Source organism: Anthonomus grandis, chromosome 12 (assembly GCF_022605725.1).
Source record: "Anthonomus grandis grandis chromosome 12, icAntGran1.3, whole genome shotgun sequence".
NCBI lineage: Eukaryota > Metazoa > Arthropoda > Insecta > Coleoptera > Curculionidae > Anthonomus > Anthonomus grandis.
This window is the reverse complement of record NC_065557.1, coordinates 26,487,786-26,511,379: the sequence shown is the minus strand read 5'-3', so window position 1 is coordinate 26,511,379 and position 23,594 is coordinate 26,487,786. Positions and strand designations below refer to the sequence as shown.

Here is a 23,594-nt window from a genome sequence, read left to right as displayed (position 1 = left end):
TTGCATGTGTTAAAAATACCAAAACTTTTTTGTTTCCTTGTATAATAAAGTTCTAGTAAAAAATTCTAATTATCCAATATTTTCTTGTAAAAAAAGTATTCTTAGTAAATGTCGGCCTGAGAATCCGTTTATTAGATATCTTAATTTTAAAATCCAGATACTTCTTTCTAAGCAAATTGGCTGACCTCGGGATCCAGTAACTTTTTACGTACTGTCAAAGTAACAAATTTAAACGCTTCTGACACTCTTTACAAGCTTCTCAATTACTCCTAAAATAAATCTACGTTTTTTAATTACATATTTGTATTTGGTGTGTTTTCTTACAACTTATAAAACCATAATGACTCATAGACCAAGAAATGTACCCTTTTCCGAAATGGTAGATATGTTTTTGATGTTAGGCAAGTTTTAAATATTATTGTAAAGGGTAAATACCTGTCAATTCTTAACTAGGAAAATGTGACTCCAATGCTAGTTTAGCCGCTAGGAAGAAATTTTAAGAATTGTCGAAGAATCACCAAACAATAGCACTAGGGTTTTCGCTGAACGGGTGAGAACTGAGAAAACCGAGACACAATAATACAATAATATTTTACGGAGTTTACCCAAAACAACTTTACCCATTTCATCTTCACCCGAATACCCGACGATCCCGAGGCAAGACTTGCTTTTTGTACATGGTTATGTAAAATGAATAATAGAAATGTGGATTTTATAAGGGCAATTCTGTTTACTGACGAGGCCACGTTCACGAGAAACGGCATGACAAATATCCATAACGCACACATAAGTAGCGGCTGAAGAGAATCCTAGGGCCATAGTTAAGACACATCATTAAGTAGGCAGGTGTTCTGGATAATTTTCTTTTAGGACCTGTCATTTTACCAGGTAATTTGACTGGTGATTAATTTCTGTTGTTTCTACAAGAAATACTGCCCGATTTGCTTGATGATTTGCCTCTAAATTTAAGACAAAATCTTTGGTTTCAACTCGATGGTGCTCCGGCTCATTTTGCTATAAATGTTAGGAACTATTTACATTAAGTATTTTCTAATCGCTGGATTGATAGGGGTCGAGATGCTCCTGTTCCGTGGCCACCCCGTTCGTCCGACCTTACTGCATTGGATTTTTTAGTCTGGGGGTGTATGAACGACTTCATGATCATTTAAGGGAAAGAATCATTACAGCTGGAGAGTATTTCAGGTTAAAACCAAATATTTTTCAAAGCCTTATATTTTCATTAATAAATAGGGCTTGTATGTGTATACAAACAAATGGAGGTCACGTAGGGTGAAAAATTTTAGGGTGATTATTCTATGATTTTTATTATAAGAAGTAATTTAGCATTAATTTAGAAAAAATAATTTACGTTTATTTTGTTAACTTGTTAAAATGTATCTAGATTTTAAAATTAAGATATCTAATAAACGGATTCTCAGGCCGACATTTACAAAGAATACTTTTTTTACAAGAAAAGATTGGATAATTAGAATTTTTTACTAGAACTTTATTATACAGGGGTACAAAAAAGTTTTGGCATTTTTAACACATGCAATATACCGCAGGTGGCGCCCTCTGCGAGGTATAGCAAATCCGTGAACGGATTTTAATTTCTCGTTTCAAAAAAAACCCTTACACCAAATTTTAATTTAATATCTTATGAAACACTCGAATTATTAAATGAAAACGATTTTATATTTCTCATTTTGACGCCCTGTATATTAAATACCGAGCGCCCAATTAAAAAATGGCATAACGAAAGTCGCATTATTTTGGTCCGGCCTATATGTGGTCGGCGGATTGGCCTCCTTTTTCTGGACACCCTGTAGAACTAATACATATTAGCACAGATTTAACGAGACAAACAGATAAGTAAAGCAATGCATTAAAACATTACACCGAATGGATCCCAACTTTAAAAAGTTAAGATCCATTGGACTTCGACCCGACGGATTCGCTCCTCGGTCCGTGCTTAGTTGCCAATCCAATTACAATTTTGTATGAGGAAGGTTTTTATCTATTTTTAGTATTTTAGGAAAAATGCCTGCTTCGGTCTGCGCTGGTTGGATTCATTGCGGCCGTCGGCGATGAACGGCGTCGAGTCGATGAACGTCTTTACCCTTTTATTTAGGAACTAGGCAAATTGAAAATTATTGTAAATGATTATTTCTCACTTTACTCCCGTGCGTTCTATGGGTCTGATAGTCTGATATTTATAAAAGACATAATTGCGTTTTCAATATGCTTCCCCGTTCAAGGGTTACTGCAGCAGTCAATAAATGCGACTATTACAATTGCGGAAATACTAGACGTATTGAAAAAATAAAAATGTTTAAATTTCCAATTATAATATCCTATCTTATAATAGTAAATACAGCTATAATAGTAAGCTATAGTATATAATTGCCTGAACATTGAAATAATTACTGATATGAGTTATTTATGCTCGAATTTATCTTTTCGGAGATACCAAACATTTATCCTCTAACCAAATAATAATGTAATTTAGACATCTAGAACAATTATCAAACACATTTTTGTCTCTTAACCTTTTAAAAAAATTTGAAAAAGGCAAAACCTTATTTTATCAAAAATTTTTTTTAATAATAAACATAAATGCAGAGCTACTTTCTTATTACAAAAATAATTTAGTAAATTAGTACACATATTATACATTTATTTTAAATTTAAAATTATTTTTACAGTAGAAACAACACTTAAAGCCCCCAAAATAATAAAAAATAAACTTCTTAAAAAGATCTTATTGTTATTAATACTTTACAAATATAATTTAACTATATTAGCAATAAATATAACTTTTTTTAAAACATCTTTTTTAACAAAAATAATATGTTAATTTACACAATAAACAAATAAATATACAGGGTGTCCCATAAATAATGGTAAATATTTTAACAGTAGATTTCTTTAAAAAAAATGTAAGATTAGGTAAAATTTTGCTTGTCCGAAAGTCAAGGCATCCATGATTCAGAGTGATAAATTAAATAACGTTACTAAACGTAAGTGAGTTTGAATTTTTATAACCAAGCATCAAAGTAACTGACAAGAACATAAACCATAACAGTGACAATGACGTCTATAATAATTCATCTTGTTCTGCACAGTCTATTTAAAAAATATTTTAACTTCAAGTGGGAAAATAAAATTTTATCTTGAGGGCATTGAAAACCCTAAATGTAAATATTTCGAAAAGGGTGAATCGTAGCGAGATTTTTGAAGAATTTTTTTTAAGCAAAAATGTTTGCACAATGCATATTTTAAATCAACAAAACTTTTTAGACACCTCCTTAAACTTATGATAATATTTACTTTTATTTTTTAACGATGTTTGTTATTTTAGGAAATACACAACTAGTCGGTCTTCCGGAAGATATGCTTAAAAACAAATGTATTTGCGAAAGACATTTTACAGAGAATGACTGGAAAACGGAAAAAAGACAGTGCCGTTCCTATTAATTATAAATGTTATCGAATTCCCGGATACTCTTAACAGTCCAAGAAAAGTAAAACTTAAAAATAAAATCTCTTATCAAAGGAAAAAAATACATAATATTAATAGAAGAATTACTCGGTTGAGAGAAAAAGTTCGCAAGTGAAAATGTTCAATTTTTAATTTGCTACCTTTTTTATCATTGTTATCCATACCTGCAAAAACGTTTGTTATGATGCAAGTACGGGGTAAACGTCGTACTTTATATTCCCGTAACGAAAAGGAGTTGGCGGTCTCCCTGTACTATAAATCACCATCGTGTTACAATTTTTTAAGAAGAAAAGGCATTATATTACCATCTACGTCAACCATTTAAAAATGGATTGGTCAAAATACATTTAAGACTGGCGTAGATGATAATATAAAAACCTGTCTTAAGCTGAAGTGTGCAGGTATGGATAAGAATGAAAAAACATGTTTGGAGGCTTTTGATGAAATGTCAATCAAAAAATGCCTCGAATATAATAAAAAACTGGACCTAATAAAAGGTTTTGAAGACTTAGGTCCTCTAGGATGAAAACCAACGGAAGCCACTCATGTCTTAGTTTTTTCTATTAGAGGCATATATTCATCATGGAAATTTCCACTTGCATACTTTTTCTCTCACACCACTACAAGTGGCAAGAATTTAAAACTTTTGATTTTTTACGTTTTAAAATCTCTAAATGAGATTGGTTTTATTCCCAAGGCCATAGTGTGTAACCAAGGAAGTCCTAATAGGGCAGCTTTTAAATTATTGAGTGTTACTAACGAACGACCTTTGTTTATTATAATGATTTAAACATTTTTGCTCTATTTGACGCTCCCCATCTTTTCAAACGTATTAGGAACAATTTGTTGTCGGGAACTTTTAAGTTGGGAAATAATAGCATATGTTTCAATGTTATTATGAAAACGTATGAAATTGAAAAATCTTCATCTACAACAAGAACTCTTCCCAAAATTACCGATAAACATATTTTTCCTAATGCATTTGAAAAAATGTCATGCTCCTTAGCGCTACAGGTTTTTTCAAGTACTATGGCAGCCGCTATACGAATTGCTGTCGATAAGTGTTTTATACCCAAGGAGCTAGGTAATAATACTGCTGATTTTATAGAACTGAAACAATTTATTCGATGCTTTAAATAGCAAACGCCCTTTTGCCAAAAATCCTTTTAACCGTGGTCTTAGCGAAAACAGTTCTTGTGTGAATCTGGTTTTTGGCAAAGGTAAATCTGTTTTTGAAGCATTGATTAAGTTGTACCGTAAAAAGGGAAAGACCGTAATTAGCGAAACAAGGCCTCCATGTTTCGATGGAATTATTCATACTATAAATGCAATTGAACAGCTTTTTGAAAGTGAAAAAAAAGGAAAATATTCAGTTTATTCTGACAAATAGATTAAATCAAGATTTCTTGGAAAACTTGTTTTCAATGGCCAGGCAACGGGGTGGTTGGAATTTAAATCCAACTGCAAAGTCATTTCGACTAATTTTCAGGATTAAATCCATAAAGGGTTTATTAACTCCATCAAAGTTATCGAATTGAGAAGATGATACAGATACTCAACTTTTGTTGTCAGGAATTACAAGGAATATTGATACAAAATGTGACAGCGAAAAATCCACTCAAAGTGTTCATATATCACAAGAACTAAATACAAAAGAAGATCGGTCTGAAAGTCCGGTTTCTAAATTAGAAGAAATTGCAGCAGTCAAAGAACCTGAGATAAATTGGGAAGAATCGGCAAATAACTATTATGCGGGGTATTTAGTTCGACGTGTTATCGAACAATTTAAAGGTAAAAAATGCAAATTAAAATTTCAAAACAGCACAAAATTTACAGACCCTTCTCAAATTGTTTCCCTTCATAAAAGTTTCACTGGGCAAGAGAAAACATCTCTTGTAATTCCTACTTCAGAAGTTGAGTATATTGTGTCAAAAGCAATGTCCACGTTTCAAAAATATTTTAAAAAATATTTTTGAAATCATCAAGAGTTTGTGGCAACAAAAATTTAAAATAAAATTGTTTCAAAACATCTAATATGTTTGGGGAAAAAAACTGACGACTGTCATGACCATAAACTGTTTTTATTAAACAAACTTGTTCAAATAGGTTTAAGTTCTGCAAATGGTCAAGGGAAATGTCAAAAAATCACAAACAAAAAATTAGAAATTTGCAAAATTTGTAAAAAAAATATAATGTACTTAACTTACCTAAGAATATTTTTTATACTATACTTTATCTACAGTGCGTTTTTTAAGAATCATCATAGATGATCTTACATGGATGATTTTACATGAAAAAAGTTATTTTTTGATTTATCATTTCAAACATTTTTAATTTAATAGCGGAGATCAAAATTTGAATAGACAAAGGCTAGGATTCATGTTAAGGTAATATAACTGAAAATTTTTTTTCTTAAAACGCCTGGTATATTAATGACCACCAATTTTAATAATAAAATTAAGACAATTTGTTAAATTTGTTAATGGCTGGATTTAAATACCTATCTCGATAAAAATTTTACCTTTTTGCAATTAATTTTATTGTTTTTTTGTACAACTCCAAAAAACTTTTCAATAATTAAATTTTACAAAAAAAAAAAAATTAATTATTTGATAATTTTAATAACGTCTTTCAACACCAAGCACACAAAATTAGTACTTTACTACCAAATAACATCTAATAAGTTAATATAACACCTCCAAATCCATCCATCCATCCATCTAATAAGTTATAATAATTATAACAACTTCAATATGTAGGTATGTTGATATTCAAGGCATCGCAACCCACGAAAAAGACGAAAAAGTCTTTTTAGTTTGGCCGGGCAGCGTACGTACTTCGACTAAACAATCAATAAATCGCGTCTGTAGATATCAGGAGAGATTCTATCCTAGTAATTCACATATGGCTTATAATCTGGCAACGTGGTCTAATATCGTATTGCCGCGAGAGAAGTAAAATTTAAAATATTGAGAATTTAACTGATCGCTCGATCGAAACGCCGCCAAACACCGTGTTCCATATACCGCCGTAAGATTACGTATCTGTTTGTCTCGTTAAATCTGTGATATTAGTAGGGCCTAAACTGGGACAAGTGTTAAAATACATTGAATTCTAAACCTAGTTTTTGTCTCATCTAACTGACGCAGAGAAATATCATAATAACTGCTTGCCATTTGCCAGTATTTATTAAAACTGTCCTTGGGGTCAAAGAGAAAATATCTTAAATCTAGTTCATTGAATCAGTAAATTCAAGCAACCATTACAAACAACAATAACCAATCAAACAACCAAACCGCCAGTATGACTTAAAGCAGCCAACCTAGAAATTTTTCTAAGAACTCTTACAAAACTGCGTATTTTTTCTAAGGTGTTGAAATTAGGAAAATAAAATATTTGATAAGGTTTAGAGTTAAGCAAATGAGTAAGGATTAAAGATTGATAAAGCTGTGAGTAAGTAAACTGTGCCAAATAAGTGAAATAATGGCCTTTCATTATCTACTGGTTGAGGATAAACAATAATTAGTTAGTCTGTTGTTGATAAATGGCTCATTGCTTTCCCGTTAACAGGATTATTGTATTTTTTAAATTAATTTTTAAAATAGGGGCTATATTAACAATCCTCTTAAAGCTAGAACAGAGACTCGAAATGATATGAAAATAAATGCTGAAGAAACTAGAGAGTTATTATTAGTGCTCACAATACTATAAAGAGTCAATAGTCAGGTTATAATTACATTTGCTCAATAACAATTGCCCAATTAATATATGGGTTAGGTTTATATTCAATTTTAAAAATGGCCAATCTTTTACCGCCAAACCTAAGTTTTTCAAAATTAGTTTTCTGAAATAGAAAACCAATCTTTTGGAAACTGAAATGTAGCAAACTTGATAATATATGCCTCAAAATTTCCAAAATAAATGTTTTTTTTTTTAATTTTTTCATCAAATGCAATTATGCTTATTCAAAGGATTTTGATAAATTTAATTCATCAATATGTTTAAGCCTTTCATATTTACTTGGCCTTATTTGTAAATTTTTCGATAAATAAGGTGCAGAAAATACTTGGAACACATTCTTCTTTAAGTCGGGATTTTAATAAATTTGTTGTAAAAATTCTACCAGTATTTCTATCTTGATGTATGTTTTATACTGCCTTTAGAAAAATGGAATTCACCTACTTTTGTGTTGTTTGTTGGCTCAAAGCTCTCTCGGGGTATAGCTTTTAACCACTTTAGTCGCAAACTTGCGTCCTTTGAAAAAGCCAAAAGATTTGAACATACGTCTCATTTTTATGATTTCCACTACAGCGAAGAACACTACACTTTTAATGCATAATTATATGCAACACGCAGATAACAAAAAGCCGCGAAATTAGAAGATGCAGACGTAATTAATCACCAATAAAATCTTATCGGCTGTGATGAAAAGGATAAATATGAAATATCCACCTACCGGTAGAAATGGCTCAAAATATTAGCAGTTTAGGGATACATGTTTGAGCGTTTTAGCATATTAAACACCCAACACAGGAAAAATTGTATATCTAAATATTATGTACAAAATACAAGCACTAAATACACATTAATACTTTCGATTTAAGAAAAATATCAGTAATTACGTTAACCATTACGGCCAAAATTTAAAAATAATCCTATCGTTTTGTTCTGTTGCTCATCGTTTTGTTTCTGTTGCTCAAGTGATCAAGCGGTTGCTGGTTGTATAAGCAAAAGTATTACTTTAAATAAATGCACGAACGAGGCAGAATAGATTCAACAGCACTAGATTCCTTTCGTCAAAATAATGTGATTAAGATCAACTTGCCTTATCCTAACTTTAATAGTAACTGAAATACAGGGTGTCAAAGTGGTATTTGATTTATCGTTTTTTTTTCATAGGTCCTGTACCAATTGACGACCACTTTTCAAATGCGGTTTCTTTTTCCCAATAATTTGATATGATTATTTTTTAAATCGGTTAATAAATAGGCCCATAAGAAGAAAAAAACTAATTTAAAAAAACGAACGAACAGGAAGCATTATAATGACACGCCTGCCTATTTTTTCAACTGACGTAACACATCATATTTTTTCAAACGTCATATTACTATTTGAGAATAAAAATAGCGTGCGGCATGTCAACCTTTTCTTCATTGGTAAACATTTCAAATATTAGCAAATTTATTTAAGTAACAAATAATCATTGCGCTTGACAAGATGTCATGTACTATGTCAATTGAAAAATAATTGAAGAACGTGTCAAAACGCAGCCTACTCGAGAAATCAAAGCCTTGTATGCTATTTTTATTAATTAAATGCGTTTATTTATGTGAATTAGTTTTTTTCTTCCTATGGGCTTATTTATCAAGTGATTTAAAAAATAATCATATCAAATTAAAAAAGAAACCGCATTTGAAAAGTGGTTGTTCCCAATAATGTGCTATTTAAAAAATATGTAAATGCCAAAATTAATGGTTTAGATATTTTAAATAGGCGTGTGAAAGATTTAAGTCTTATTAGATAGGTACCCTACTAAATCTTTTACGTCACTGGAACAGATTCCTTGTCTTGCTAGGATCAATAATGCGATCGAGCGGCGTTGCGATGTTGTTGTCCTTTTCTCTAATATGCATTATCTATATTCATTTAACTTTAAATATTGCCTTTTTTATAGAGTATCTTATTTTATTTTATTTTAAAAAAATGCTTCATATTTTATTAAAGGGGAATAATGGAATTGTTTTGTGCCTGTCAAAATAAGCCATAAATTTATGTAATATTATAAATTGTTTTTGGTCATTTCTACATAAGCATTTGGCATCGTCGCATCAGAGATGTTGCAAGCAAACAAACTCCCCATAATTCCACAGCGATGCTAATTTTAATTTAAACAGGAAAGTATTTAAAGAAGAAAAGTGTAGGAATAAAATCTTCAAAATCAGAAGAGAATTGTTTAGTTATATTTAAAATCTACTCTTTTATTTTTTAGTCTGCAAATACTTTATTCGCTATTGTCGAAAGCTAAAATATTTGTTATAAAAGTTTTTCTTCTATTGAAAAAATACAAAGACCATTAAGTCCATCCTGAGCCATCGTACTTCTTAAAAACCACTTTAGGAAAAGTTTTTTTTATAGCTGTTAAACATATTAGGCAATTGAAGTTGTTAACATAATAAATCAATTTTATGATTTCGTACTTTCCTGTACGTGTTTGTCAAAATTTATTACATACATACTTATGGTTATACATATACACTATCTGCATTTTTTGACTGAACTTGATTAAAAAATATTTTGAATTGTGGAGTTATATGATAAACGATTCCCGAAAGGAATTTAAATTACGTATAGGTCCATTTGACGATGACATAGCATTCAATCTTTATTCTTTTGTAAAATTTTTCTAAGAATTCAAGAAACATTTGCATACTACCGTTGATTTATAAATCGGGCGTGGAACGACCTATCTTTTTTATTTCAATTAACTATTTTTTAAATATATTTGATAGTACTCATTATTGATATTATTTACATTAAACATAAAAAAATAGGTCTAACCGAAATTACGATACAAGATCCGCAATGATAATAATCGATTTAGGCTCTGCTGAACTCCGGAAGGTTGCAAACACTTAAGGCCGCAGTATCAGCAAGACGGTGCCCATTGTCACGGCAACCACAGACCTACTCGCCGATCTATTGACATCGAATTTCACTCGGTTTGAGGCCCTTTGGAAGTAAAGTTTAGCCACCACCAATGTCCAGTCATTATTTTACTCTTGCGGAAACACTCAAAATTACTTTCCGATCAATCTCGCTGTACGCGGACGCGGCTGCCCGTTTAGGCTTGGATGAGGGTTAAACATGTATGTTACGAAGAAAGTTTAATAGCTTAACCTGGTTATTTTTATTTTTAGTTTATTTATTATTTTATTAAAAAATCGTGTTCCTGTGCTTCCTGGCAGTAGCCGCTAACCACGGCAAGGCACAAAGTAAAATTACTTTTTTCGTCTGGATATTTTTGACCTGATTAGCTAACCATTTCATTATGGACGACTAAGGCTTCATGTATCATCACGCGATGCGTGGTCCACAATAAATAAACAGGTTCGTCGGTATTTTTTATTTATTCTACGTGTTTGCGAGACTTTTTTATTGCTTTTTCGATTTTCTTAAATTTTTTGTTGTTGTTTGTTATTCACTTGTTATATATTTGTTATAAAGTGATTACATTGGTTTCATAGAAATATGCCACGAGTGATATTAACATGGAAGTTTCAAAAGCAAAAATTAGGTAATAACCATAGTCATACGCATAGTCAACGGTAAAGTAATACATATCTCATACAATATTGGCGACAGAGATAACAATTCACTATTTATTTTGACTGGTACATATTCTCGATAAGGACCTTCTTAAAATTACATTTACATTAGCAGTTAGGAGTTTATAATTTTGAAAACTTTACTATTTTTATTATTAATAATATCTGTTATTATAGCTAATAATATTAAGTTTTTACTACATAAAGTTTCAAGCTATTAATTCTGTAATCTTTCATAATCATAAAAAGTATGAAATAATATGGACAATATTGTATTATATTTGATTTAGTACAATACATTATTCTACATATTTATAAAGTTGTTTTTTCTAAATAATTCAATATTTTTTTTATGATTTTTATTATGATTAGTTATTGACTTTTATAGAAATAAAATAAAAAAATACCGTACGCCAATGAAGCGGCCATATTTAATATCCGAACTCCATTTCTGCTGCTTGTATGTGGCTATTATAAAGATTGTTGTATGACGCTAGTTTACAAAGAAAAGAATTATTAATTAATCTCTCTAATTATTAACATTCATTGAAATTGAAATCAAAACAACTTATTCATTTACTACAAGAAAACCGGATATTATTTTCTTTTCAACTTTTTTTTTGTATGTATGATTAATTATTATTAACCTGTCTTAAAAGATGATAAAGATCTTATAACTTCGAAACGATGAGAAGGTGGAAAAAACATTTCTTCATTTAAAACTTAAAAATACCCAGGCACAAAAGTTGTTACTTAGTAAAATAGGAAAATTCGAAGAAAAGTCAAAATTAAATTTTAAACTTTATATACCGAGTATCTCAGTAAATATCCACTGTTGCAATAATTAAATCTTAATATTGTGGGATAAGAAAGCTGTGATTTTTTCACGCATTAATTAGCAGATACTTTTTATGAGATATATATTTATTTACCCTCAATACTCTATGCTGTAGTTCTAAAAATTTTTGCTTGAGATCAGCAATATGAGCCAGAGATGAAGCATGCTTGGTCTTTAATTCCTTAATATCCTTGTCGACCTTTTCTAAAAAGGCTGAATGCAAACCGGTCTGATATTCCTGATTTAACATTCGTGCTCGCAGGTCTGAGAATCCGTTAATGGACACTGGGATGTACTTTTTGGGATTTGGATTGTCCTGAATTGCAGCCTGCCACATCTGTGGTTCTATACCTAATTAATGAAAATATAAACATTTATTAATTAATAATTATATCCAACATATTTAACTATTATTGTACAAAATTTTATAAAAATTATATTATTACAAAAAATAATTAAATACAAAAATTAATTAAATAAATAATTAATTAAATTTAATATAAAAATATTAAATGAGTCATCTTGCACCCTAGGCATTTTCAACAGACTTGCTTATCACTTTTCCATAAAAATGTATACTTAACAAAACTCAATGAGATCACCTGTTTTCTCGGATATTTGGTTTTATATAATTTCAATTATATACTTTTAAGTTTAAGCTAACAAAAAACGCATATTTTTTGTTAGCTTAAACTTAAGGTCAAAGGTCAACAAGGACATTTTTAACAAATCTGAAGCAAAATCTACTGAAAAAAAAATTGCATTATTTTCAAAAAAATTATTAGAAGTTTTTTAGATAAAGCTAGCAATATATTATAAAACTTACCAAAGAACAAACAAAAAAAGACATACATAATTATATATTCTTAATCTGTGTACAATAAAATGAAAATTGTACAAGTATAATCTAAGTAAAAAATATAAAAAAATGAAACATTTTAATAAAAGAATATTTCTAAATTTCTATATTAATAAATAAAAACTGGTTTACTGCTCTCTACAGCAAGTATGATTTCAAATGACAATGGTTGGAAGGTAAAGATCTCCCATACCCTAAGTGGGTAGTGATGAGATGGTCTTTCTGAATTGCTAATACATGCTTGCGAATTAAGCAAATGAATAATTGATATTTTCTATTTTTGAAACAATTCTTCCAATAATTTAATCCTGGGGTTTGTATGCATTTCAAAACATGCACCTGATAATTGGTATGGAGAAAGGAAAGAAAAAGCCTGAGAATTTTTAATATGGAAGGATCCCTCAGTCTGGTCTCGTTAAGAAGTAGCAGGAGCAATTTTTTGGGCAAATCTTACATTTTTTTATATCGTCCTTATCAGAACCAAACGGCACAAATTTGGCCTCACCAGAATTTCTTACCGGTGATGTACAGAATTTGACACCAGCGGTGTTGCTTTTTCGGGAGTGATTTTATAGAGGATTTGTAAGATGGGGTAGTAATTTTTTTCTAAGTAATTTCTATTATGCCTTTGCTCTCCTCTGAATGGTAGATTTAAATTAAGAACTTTTTTACCAACAGGGGGCTATTTCTAATATTACGCTTATCTTTGGCAACTTCTTTATAGTCTATGCCATTATAATAAAAATATTCCCTGTGTTAAGGGAATTTTGAAAAAAAAAACATTTTCAATCACGTTCCGATTTAAAAAATGTGCTTTAACATGATCTTAATTTTTACCATAAAATTCACAATTTTGCTAAAAAAAACTACTTTTAAACGATGGCCGATAATGAAGACTCGACAATATTATTTTTTTACTACCAGTACTGAAATCTGACTTTATATATTGTAAATTATTGTTACTGTATTTCTACTGCCGATTTGATTTTGACGAGCTGTTTGAGCAAAACTAAAAGGTTCGCAGACAACTTTATCTCCAAAAAAATTGTACTGTGTTACCCTGTTAATTTTCGTATTATTTACAAGCCAATGAAAAAATAGGATAAATATTGATATGTCTCTATTTTCTTGAAATAATCAAGTTTATATTTTTTACAAGTAACCTTATTTTAAACAATAAACTTGAAAATTAGGTGAGTTTTGTTTTAAACAATATCATCAGGTAGTTACTGTACTTTTACATTGTACTATTACAAATGACTAAACACTAAATAAAAAAACTGATTATTACAATTCTCAAATTATTTAATTAAAATGGATTCAAATAATTATATTTAAGGAAACCCGTATCGAAATGCTTTCACGTGGCATTGCCAGGGTCATCCTATACGGAAACGATCTTTGAAAAACTTCAACTGAAAATAATAAGTTAGAAAGTGTAGATTTAATAATGAATTTCATCATGTAACAATCCTCAAAAATTTTTGAGGATTTTTTCGTAGCCACAGGTAGGATTGCCTAACAGTAATTGTATGGCCGGGGCCTAATAAATACAAGAGTAGGTAATATATCATATAATTATCCTTCAATATTAAATGATAAATATGTATAATTAAATGAAATGAAAAACAGTATTTTTTCTTTTAAATGATTGGACAAAATTATAGCAACAGTTTTTTTCTTATAATAACTAAAAAATTAAAAGTTAATTCTTCAAAAAAATACAATCACGTTATTACTTAAGGATTAATATTTTGTATAATGACTTGGCACTGACTGGAATAAATTGTTTATGATTTCATCCGGAATACTTCTCTAAGCCCCTGTGATAGCCTCAAACAATTCATAAAATTTTTATAATTTTGATTACGACGTTTTCAACAAGATGTTTAATCGGGTTTTGGGTCGAGTGACTGCGAGAGCCAGAGCAAAACGTTAATGTTATTGTTGTGCAACAATTTTGGACTAACTTCGAAGAATGTTTGAATTTTAATCTTGGGTCATTATCGTGCTGAAATATGAATAGCATAGGCATGAATTCCTTTCAATAGGGTTCCAAAATATTTTTTAGTATATAAATTGTCCCATTATTCCCTCTATTCTGTGCAGCGGACCCATACCATGACCCGAGAAACATCCCCACACCATCACTGAATTTGCTTCCTGCTTAGCGGTTAGACAGATGTACTAATATTTAATCTTTTACCTTTGGGGCACCTTACATGACATATACCATCACTGCATTTTTCTCCGCACTCAAATTTTAAGTCGTCGCCAAAAACAAGATTTCTCCACTGTTGAATAGTCCAATCAACGTGAGCAATAGCAAACTCCAGACGGGCTCAAATATTTTCTTTGGAAAGCAGTGGTTTCTTTGCTTGCAGGCGACTAAACAGACCACTTTCTATTAATTCCTCCTTAGAGTCGTTGTTGCTACACGGCATTGAGCCGTTCCTCCAAATTCTGCTCAGATTTTAGCCGATGAAAAATGGCTTTTCTTTATACATTTTTTGTATTCGTCGGTTAAGCACTGTAATTGTTTTTCGACTACTATTTTGAGCACCGTACGGTATTATTTTTTGGTATTCTTGATACTATTGAGCGCTAAATTTCAAATCTTTTCGATATTTCGGCTTGTTTGATACCAGCCCGATGCATTTCCGCCATTTTGCTTCGAATTTCAGTTCCCTACAATGTTGCTACGAGCCATAATTCAATTTAATTTTTACTCGCTATCTAACAGCAATTTAATATTACAGATCTAACTTAGCTGATGAATTGCGACAAAATACTGATAAAGAAAGTATTTGTTTCTATTTTTTTTTTAACACAAAATGTGATTCTTGCATATTTCAGAAACTATTTGAAATAAGACATAAAAATGGTAGATTTTATATTATCTGCTATGCCAAATATTTGCCATTTGAAAATATTAACCATATTCTTTTATAAGATACTGACAAATATATTTGAATATCACGTTTTTAGAAATTTTATAGGTGTTGCTATAATTATGTCCAATACTGTATGTTATTGTTTTGTTGAATCTTGCAAAAAGCATTCAAGTGGCACATAGATATAATTTTTTCGTATTCCCAATATCCAAAATAAAAAATCATTATTGTACTTAGCGAACAAATAGTGAATTCTTCACTAATATCCGAACAATCCAATACCGGCGTAAAAGTAAAGTCGGTTTAGCAAAATCAAAACATTAAGTCATACGAAGAAATAAACTTATATCCAATCATACTAGTATTTTAATTTATAAGTGAAACTAAAACGAAAGAATTACCTGGTGGGGGATTTTTTAAATATTCTTCCAACTCCGCTTTACTAGGCGTTACGAATGGGGTGACAGATAAAACTCCTACATTAGTAAGTTGCTGTTTCTGCATGGGTTGGTTTAAAAAAGCTGCCAGTTCGGTGGCAGGTATTTTTCTGTTAATACCTGTGACGCCTTTTTCTGACACACACATTTTTACCTAATGAGAAAACGATTAAACAAAAAAATACTTTTATCCAAAAATGTATGTAATGAAATGATTTAGAGTACTTTTTTAAAATATATATGTATAAATATAGGGTGGATCAAGGTATTAACCGACCTTTTTTTTAAATTTATTGCAAAAAGTTTTCAACAAAAAAGAAATTACACGCTAGCGCTCTTAAAAAAATAATTGAGAAAAACGCAAAAGAATTAGATAATTTTTGAATGAATTACTGACGATGGATAGGTCGAGGAGGTCCCTTGGAGCCAGCTGGATCTCCCGACCTCAAGCGAATTAATTCGATCAGATTTGTAACAAAGGCATTTGTGAAGAAGTAAGGAATGCCCTTAGAATAAATTCTTATTAAAGTAAACTTTTATTTATTATATAAACCTAAATTCGTTTCAATGAGGGATTTTGAAAGGTTTCACGGGCAACTTATTTTTGATAATCAATTATTAGAACATCATACGCGTGACAGATTTTTATCAACTGTCTCTTTTCTCGAAAAGGTTAGGTTTAAGCCACTTTTTGAAGAAGGACCTTTTTTTACGAAAAGTTGTTATTGTTGTTTTTCCCGAATTAGGCCTCTATGCCACTGACAAATTTAAAATTTCTGTTTATGAGACTTATGCCAAATGCAATTTTTTTGCCGTTTACCAAATTTTATGATGACGATTGGTGACGGTTAGTTCAAACTTTTTTTTTATCTTATTTGTGTAGCGTTTTCTAATAAATGTAAGATTTAAAATTAAGCAGACGTATTTAGAAAAAATCTAAGTAAGAAAGTTCTAAGTAATAAATATATTCTTAAAGTATTTGTAGTGATAATAAAATAGCCCCTATCATATATTAATACTTACTTCAGTCTGACTATCTGTTGTTGCTTTTAATAATACTATGTCAACGGTAAGATTAGGTCGATTTCCAAGGATTCCTGCTAATCCGTTTTTTAAGATGTCTTGTTGATTTCTAGATAAATAATATTAGTTAATGACATTGAAACTTCATAAGGCCAATCTTTTAAATACCTTAATTCCGTTACCTTTCGATTAAAAACCAATTTGACTATTCCTTCTGAGTTATCTTGTTCAGGTATAACATTGTATCCCATTGCTTTGAACCTGTATTTGAAAACAAATTCATATAAATATCGTTTTATTAACTTAATCTCGCATTAAATCACATCTTTAAAAAGTTTTGTATTTACCGGTAAAATGGATTTTGAGGTGTATACTCCACAGGCGGCAACTGAGAATTGTAAAAACCCTTTCCTGTTCCCCAACAAGCTTGTAACATATTCCATTTTTTTAAGATATCGTCTCTTTCGTCATTAAAAATATTTATTGCATAAACAGAGGCGATGATTTGTTGGTTTTTATTTAGGGTGGTAGTCTGTTGAGCTGCTTGAACACCTAAAATTTAATGCTTCCATTACTATTTTGATACAACGAAATAAAGGCACCTAATTCGATTTAAGTGGCCCTTGAATAAGGTCTACAAGTTGTTTGAATATATTTGTTAACAAACGCTTAGATTTTTATTCATTATCAGCAAACTTTACTGTTTTCAATAAAACATGAGAAATTGGTTCAAAACAAGTTACATTTTCTCTAGCGCTTTTAATTTAGTTGAATTTGTCACTCAACAAAATACCTATAAATAGTCAGCTGAGTAAATAGTCAATAACATATAGGTATTTTAACATGTTTAAAATCAATCTCTTAAAATGTCCAGTTTAAGATTAAGCCCCGCCGTCTTTGCATAATTACAAATAGCATGTAAATCTAAAGTCTCTAAACTTTATAATATATATTAGGAAAAAAAAATAAATCTTAAAATATGCTGAACGGCATGTCGCCATGTGTGTTTCTTATTCTTATTATCGGTAAGTAAGTCATAACTATGTTAGATAGTCTCTTTGGTAACTTTTTTAAGTATGCTTAATAAAGACTTAAAATAATTTTGTAGTTTTATAAGTAAATAAGATAACAACCTAGTCTCTCTACTCACACCATGAATTTTAAAGTAAACAATCCGCCCGCTCCCCCGGTCCTATGCATTTCTAGGATGGTCACCATCCCCGTGGAATTCATTATTTAAAAAAAATTTTAACTGCACTGTTGACGCAATTAACCATAGGGGACGTAAGTCAGGGTGGGAGGACTTATTTACTTCACGAGGACTTCATATAATTACAATCGAGCTTCATTACAGGTAAGTTCGTTTGATTTAGTAATTATATTTCATCCTCGTTCCATAAATAAGATAAAACGTAGATGTTTAAAAATAGTTAATTATGCAACTGTAGACTAAGAAATAAAAAACCTTTAAAACAAAGATAATAAAATACAAAACATTAAATTAATGTTTTTGATATTTACATCTATACCGGGTGGTGCGTCACCGAGCGGAACAAAATCCCATGTAAATTTTAAGGGGGTCAATTATTGGCTTCCCTGTACATTTTACAGAAGAAATGTAAGATAACTTTTTGAAGAGACCAATCTGGCAAACCCTCGTGCAAAGTTTAAAAAAATTGTAATAAGCGAATCTTGAATTATTCAATTAAATGTAATTGCAGAATTACCAAATTTTCGGTTCAGGTAAAACCAAACGGGCACCAGTAAAATGAATATAGTCACTGACGTGAGGAAAAGTGTCCATAAGTTAGTGACAGTCAATATTTGAAAATAAGTATGAATTATTCAATCGACGAAAAAATAGCCATAATTAAGTGGCATTATGCGGGAAACAGTTTTAGAGCAGTATCTGAAAAAATCTTCAGATACTACATCAACCATAAACATTTCTTGTATTCGGCTCTACGTCAGATTTGACAAAGCCTTATAACAAATTGCTTGCTGGTGGCTGGTGTCTGGTTTTTTTGCACGGAGATTTGCCAGATTGGTCTCTTCAAAAAATTATCTTATATTTTTTCTGTAAAATGTACAGGGAAGCCAATAATTGACCCCCTTAAAATTTACATGGGATTTCCTATGTTCCGATCGGCGACGCAGCACCCGGTATAAGAATTATTTCATGAAGACAATCTTAAACACTTAGTAATAATAATATCTTTTTAAACATTAGAATACAAATTGATGTATTTGATTATTTTCAAAAAATGCCCTTGCATTAATATCAGCATTACAACAGTTATTTTGCAATTGCATTACATTGTCTTCTTTTTTTAAAATGGCGACCAAAGATTTGACTGTTTTTTACTTGGATCAAAAGTTTTACGACTTTAAATAATTTGATGATTGAAAGACGTCAATCTTAAAAGGGAAAGACCTAGATTCCTCTGAGCAGAGGCAAAAACCTAATAACATGCGGATTTATAAGAAATCTATAATGCTCTAATATACTGATGCCATAACCAATGTTTGCAAATTTATTTACCTGACCCCTTCCAAAAATTCTTTAATAATGTATTTGAAAATTGTGAGTAGTGGCGAGATACAGTATGCATAAAAAAAAACGAAAGAGCAAAAGACGTGAGTAAAATCTATATTGTGACGTGCTTAATTGCAATCAAGATAGGTAAATATTAAATAATTTTTACTTTTCAATAGACTTATAGCTTTATTGTAGATATCATTTAATATTTATCAAATCATACATTAGGTTTACAATAAACAAATACTACAGTCCACAGAAATATCTGAAAAAAAGCTCGAAGAGGTAATTTTTTATTTTGATGGAGATTTTATCTGCACACCAAATTTTACTTTTGTGGCTTTAATTAAATAAAACATTCAACCCCTAAATATTCGGAAAATTGTATTAGGAAAAGGGGCAGTGTCGTGCCATATCACTTTAAATATATTTTGTGTCATACTTATTTATTATAAGAAAGATATATCAGTCTTGTATATTAAAATGTACAGGTGTCATTAAGAAAGATTTTATACCAATGTTTTTCAAAAAACCTTGGGCATAGAGTGGCAATCTAAATATTTTATGATGATTTAAAAATGAGTCACCAACTTTTTCAACATTTTTTTTAAAATAAAAATATTTCTATTCCTTTAAATATCATATAAGAGTATGAAGGTTATTCTACAAAGAACTACTGCTAAGAATCTGTTAAAAATTTATTTTTAACGTAGGATAGGTTATAATTATAATGATAAGTTATTTTTATATTATTCAGTCATAGTTTTTCTATGGCTATTTTTATAAACTTAACATATTTTTATAACGTTATAATATTATAGATATTATACTTTCTTTATATCTTCATATACGTACATTTAGAGTTTTTTTTAATTTATATATTTTTAATAAATCTGCCTTGTTTCATAGTGATGAGCCTGATACTATTAGAAGTATGTCACCTGAGATAATTGTGGAGCATGTCAAATTTGGTCACGTAATTCTCAATGAAAAGTATAATTTTAAAAACTTTGGTATGAGTATGTTTCTTGATAAAAAAATCGTTACTTTAACAATTAAAGTCAGATAGAAAATACCATAGTAGGAAAAAGAATATTTGACGTTCGACACTTGTTTCCTTAAATATTAGAGAAATAAATATCTTTCTTTTGGATGCTCGTTTGCGGATATGGAAGTTAATATGCCCATGATGATTTGTGAAAGTCCGTGGAGTTAATGGAGGTTGCAGCGAGTGAAGAAGCCAAAATTGTCATAAGGAAGGGGAATAAAATGGAATAAATACCTTCCATTGCCGTTGTAACTAACGATGTTTGGTCGAACCGCTCATAGAATGTGAATTATGACGAGAGGGCAAAAACACCTTTTTAGGAAAATTATAGTTGTAATTTGTTAGAAAACATACGATGGCCGATTATACTTTCAGTGGTATTTTCTTAGAGTCATCCTTTTATTTGAATTTAGGAAGAAAACGAACCAATTCCAAAAATTTACCAGTTTTACAAATGTTAAAGAAGTTTGGCTGTTATGTGTGTATTGTCTGCTAATGTACACAGAATGCGTATAGCGATAAACAAAATATTCATACACAAAAAATGAAGCTGGCGGTTACCTCGAGAAAAAGTGCATGAGAGTGATGAAATATGAAATGTGGCATCTCATATATTTGGAGAACATTAGATGTGCACATCATTGAGGGCACATGATGACATGGACATTTCACCTATACGATAAAGGGCATTGAAAAAAATTGTATTCCTGAAATCAAGGAATGCGGCTTATTTGAGGATATTGAGATTTGCCTTGAACGCGTCGCAACAGTACATCCAGCGTAATTTTAAATAAAGATAATAATTTGGCGGAGCATTACAATTCTATAATTTGTAAATTCCTTGGTGGAAAAGGCATAAATTATTCCCTTAAAGGATCCTATCCGACCGGTTGTAATGCAGCTGCAATTTTTTTAAATTCATGATTATTATATGAATATAAAATCCTCATCCATTTTCTCCAAGAGACCACACAAAATGTAAACAAACAAACAAAAAACAATGTCATGGTCTCATAAGCCAATTTTTATTGGCTACACGTGTTTCGCCCTGTATAATATATCATGATTATTATGATATTATTCAGAGTGGTTCAAAATTTTAGAAGAAAATTTTAGAAAAAAAAAAAGAAAATTTCAAAATATAAAGGCTGAGCGCAGGATTTCTTCAAGAAAAGACACTTTTTCAACAAAGACGCTCAAACCTAGCAGTTCTTCCTGATGAAGATTATGGCCTAACGAAAATACGAAACTAACCTAATAAACCTAACGAAATAAACCCAATAGACGGAAACGTAAGAATATAAAAATAGAGATTTTTTTTTTAAATTGCAGAAACTATCCAAGGAAACAGACGCCATTAAAAAAAAAACAGAGATCAAAACAGTTATTTTAAATGGATCCAGAAGAGATTCATAGGAATTACTGCAATCAAAAAAATATGCAAGCTAAGAAAAAATACTTCCTGCTTCAACACAGTTAAAAACTTATTATGCTCCAATTTTTTTGGAAATAATTCCATCAAATATGGTAAGGATTCTAAGTCTGTTGATTCTTGATGCCGCTTCCTGCCACAACGGAATTAATATTCAATTGTTTGATATATCAAAATATAACCATAAATCGTCACTAAATTTTTAAATTTAAATATATTTTTTATCTAACAGGAATCTAATCCTAATTACTAAGATTAAATATGAAAAATAAGTACCAACAATGCATATATAAAGAAAAATAATAATAATCATATACAGTGTGGCCCAAATTGGGTGTACATGTATGGGTATCTTGGAAACTATAAGAGATAGAAAATTGGTTAAATGGGGAAAGTTGTAGGGCATTTAGTTACTAATTTAGTGCCGCTTTTAGAACGATTTTATCTTTTTCCGATTTTGAAATATTTCGAAAAAATCAAAAAGTTGCATTTTTGAAAAAGGGCTGTATTTTTTTATTTCAGCGTATTTTTAAAATCTGTAAAAACATTATTAGGAAAACTTTTTAACGACAACGCATACCTGAATTCAGTTTTTGTTTTCGATGTTTCGGTTCTCAGAGAGATTCCATCCTCAACTTCTTTTTTTCTTATGGCGGCCATTTTGTTTTTTTGCTAAATTTAAAAGATCTTTTTTTTCCCTTTAAAATAATGTATAACACTTTATAAAAATATTTTGTTTACGTCAAAAAATTAAATAGTTTATTTTTCGCTGAGTTGGCCATGACTTTTGTTGGCATTTTGTCGTACACACAAATATTATTAACTTACTAACTTGCTAACTTATACTTTTACGTAATTTCTAATTGTAACAAAACTATTTGTAACAATAATATTAAATTAAACTATTCAGAATGACGGCCATTTTTGTTAAAACATTTTTCACATTTCTTTTAAACACTTCTAGTTACCTTGCGCAGGGTGCCTCTGTTTATATTATTTAAGACATTCCGAACCCTCTCCTTTAGTTGTTCGAGAGTCTTAGGAGGTTCAAACTCTTAAACTTCATTTTTAACATATCCCCAATGATAAAAATCCAGGGGTGTATACCTGGAGACCTAGCTGGCCAATTTACAGCACCGCGGTTCGCGATAAGTTTATTGTTAAATGCTTGCGTTAATAAGTTTTGAACGTCCCGAGTATTATGCGCGGGACACCCGTCCTGTTGAAACCTAACATTACTCCCTATTTGTTTTTCAGGTATTACAGCTCTTACGACAGGTAATATCTGCTCTATCAAAAGATTTAAATATCGTTGACCTGTCAGTTTGGTTATAAATAAGGGGCACAATAAATTGATTATCTAAAAATAATTATAGCATTTTACTTGAAAATAATTTTGTGGAGTGGGTAATTAACTTACCGTACATACCACACCATACTTTAAATCCAAAACTTACTTGTAGCCTACGTTCAGCCACTTCATGAGGATTCTCAGTAGCCCAAAAATGACGATTATGCCTGTTGAATACTCCGCAGTTGCTAGAAAATGTCTCGTTGGTTCAAATAATTTTCCTGCTGAAATTAGGTATTTCTTGACATTGGCTTACAAACCAGTTTGAAAATTCTAATCGTCTTGGATAGTCTGTATCTCTTAAACCTTGAACAATAGTAGGCTTATATGGACAATATTTATTTTT

The 23,594-nt window shown here is 30.4% G+C and overlaps 1 protein-coding gene and 1 long non-coding RNA gene across 5 annotated transcripts in view; one reads left to right on the top strand and one right to left on the bottom strand.

The window, feature by feature from the left end:
* The window catches only part of LOC126743044 (nucleoporin p54), an 86,761-nt gene that overhangs the window by 7,612 nt on the left and 55,555 nt on the right, over window positions 1–23,594 (bottom strand). For all 4 annotated transcript variants that reach the window (XM_050449970.1, XM_050449969.1, XM_050449972.1 and 1 more), the window contains 5 exons: window positions 17,226–17,430; window positions 17,047–17,139; window positions 16,879–16,987; window positions 15,820–16,009; window positions 11,760–12,016 (listed from right to left, as the gene is read on the bottom strand). In XM_050449970.1, the coding sequence (XP_050305927.1) occupies window positions 11,760–12,016; window positions 15,820–16,009; window positions 16,879–16,987; window positions 17,047–17,139; window positions 17,226–17,430 (854 nt within the window). The remainder of the gene's footprint in view (window positions 1–11,759; window positions 12,017–15,819; window positions 16,010–16,878; window positions 16,988–17,046; window positions 17,140–17,225; window positions 17,431–23,594) is intronic.
* LOC126743047 (uncharacterized) overlaps window positions 1–23,594 on the top strand; it is a 70,000-nt gene that overhangs the window by 5,916 nt on the left and 40,490 nt on the right. The window lies entirely within an intron of this gene.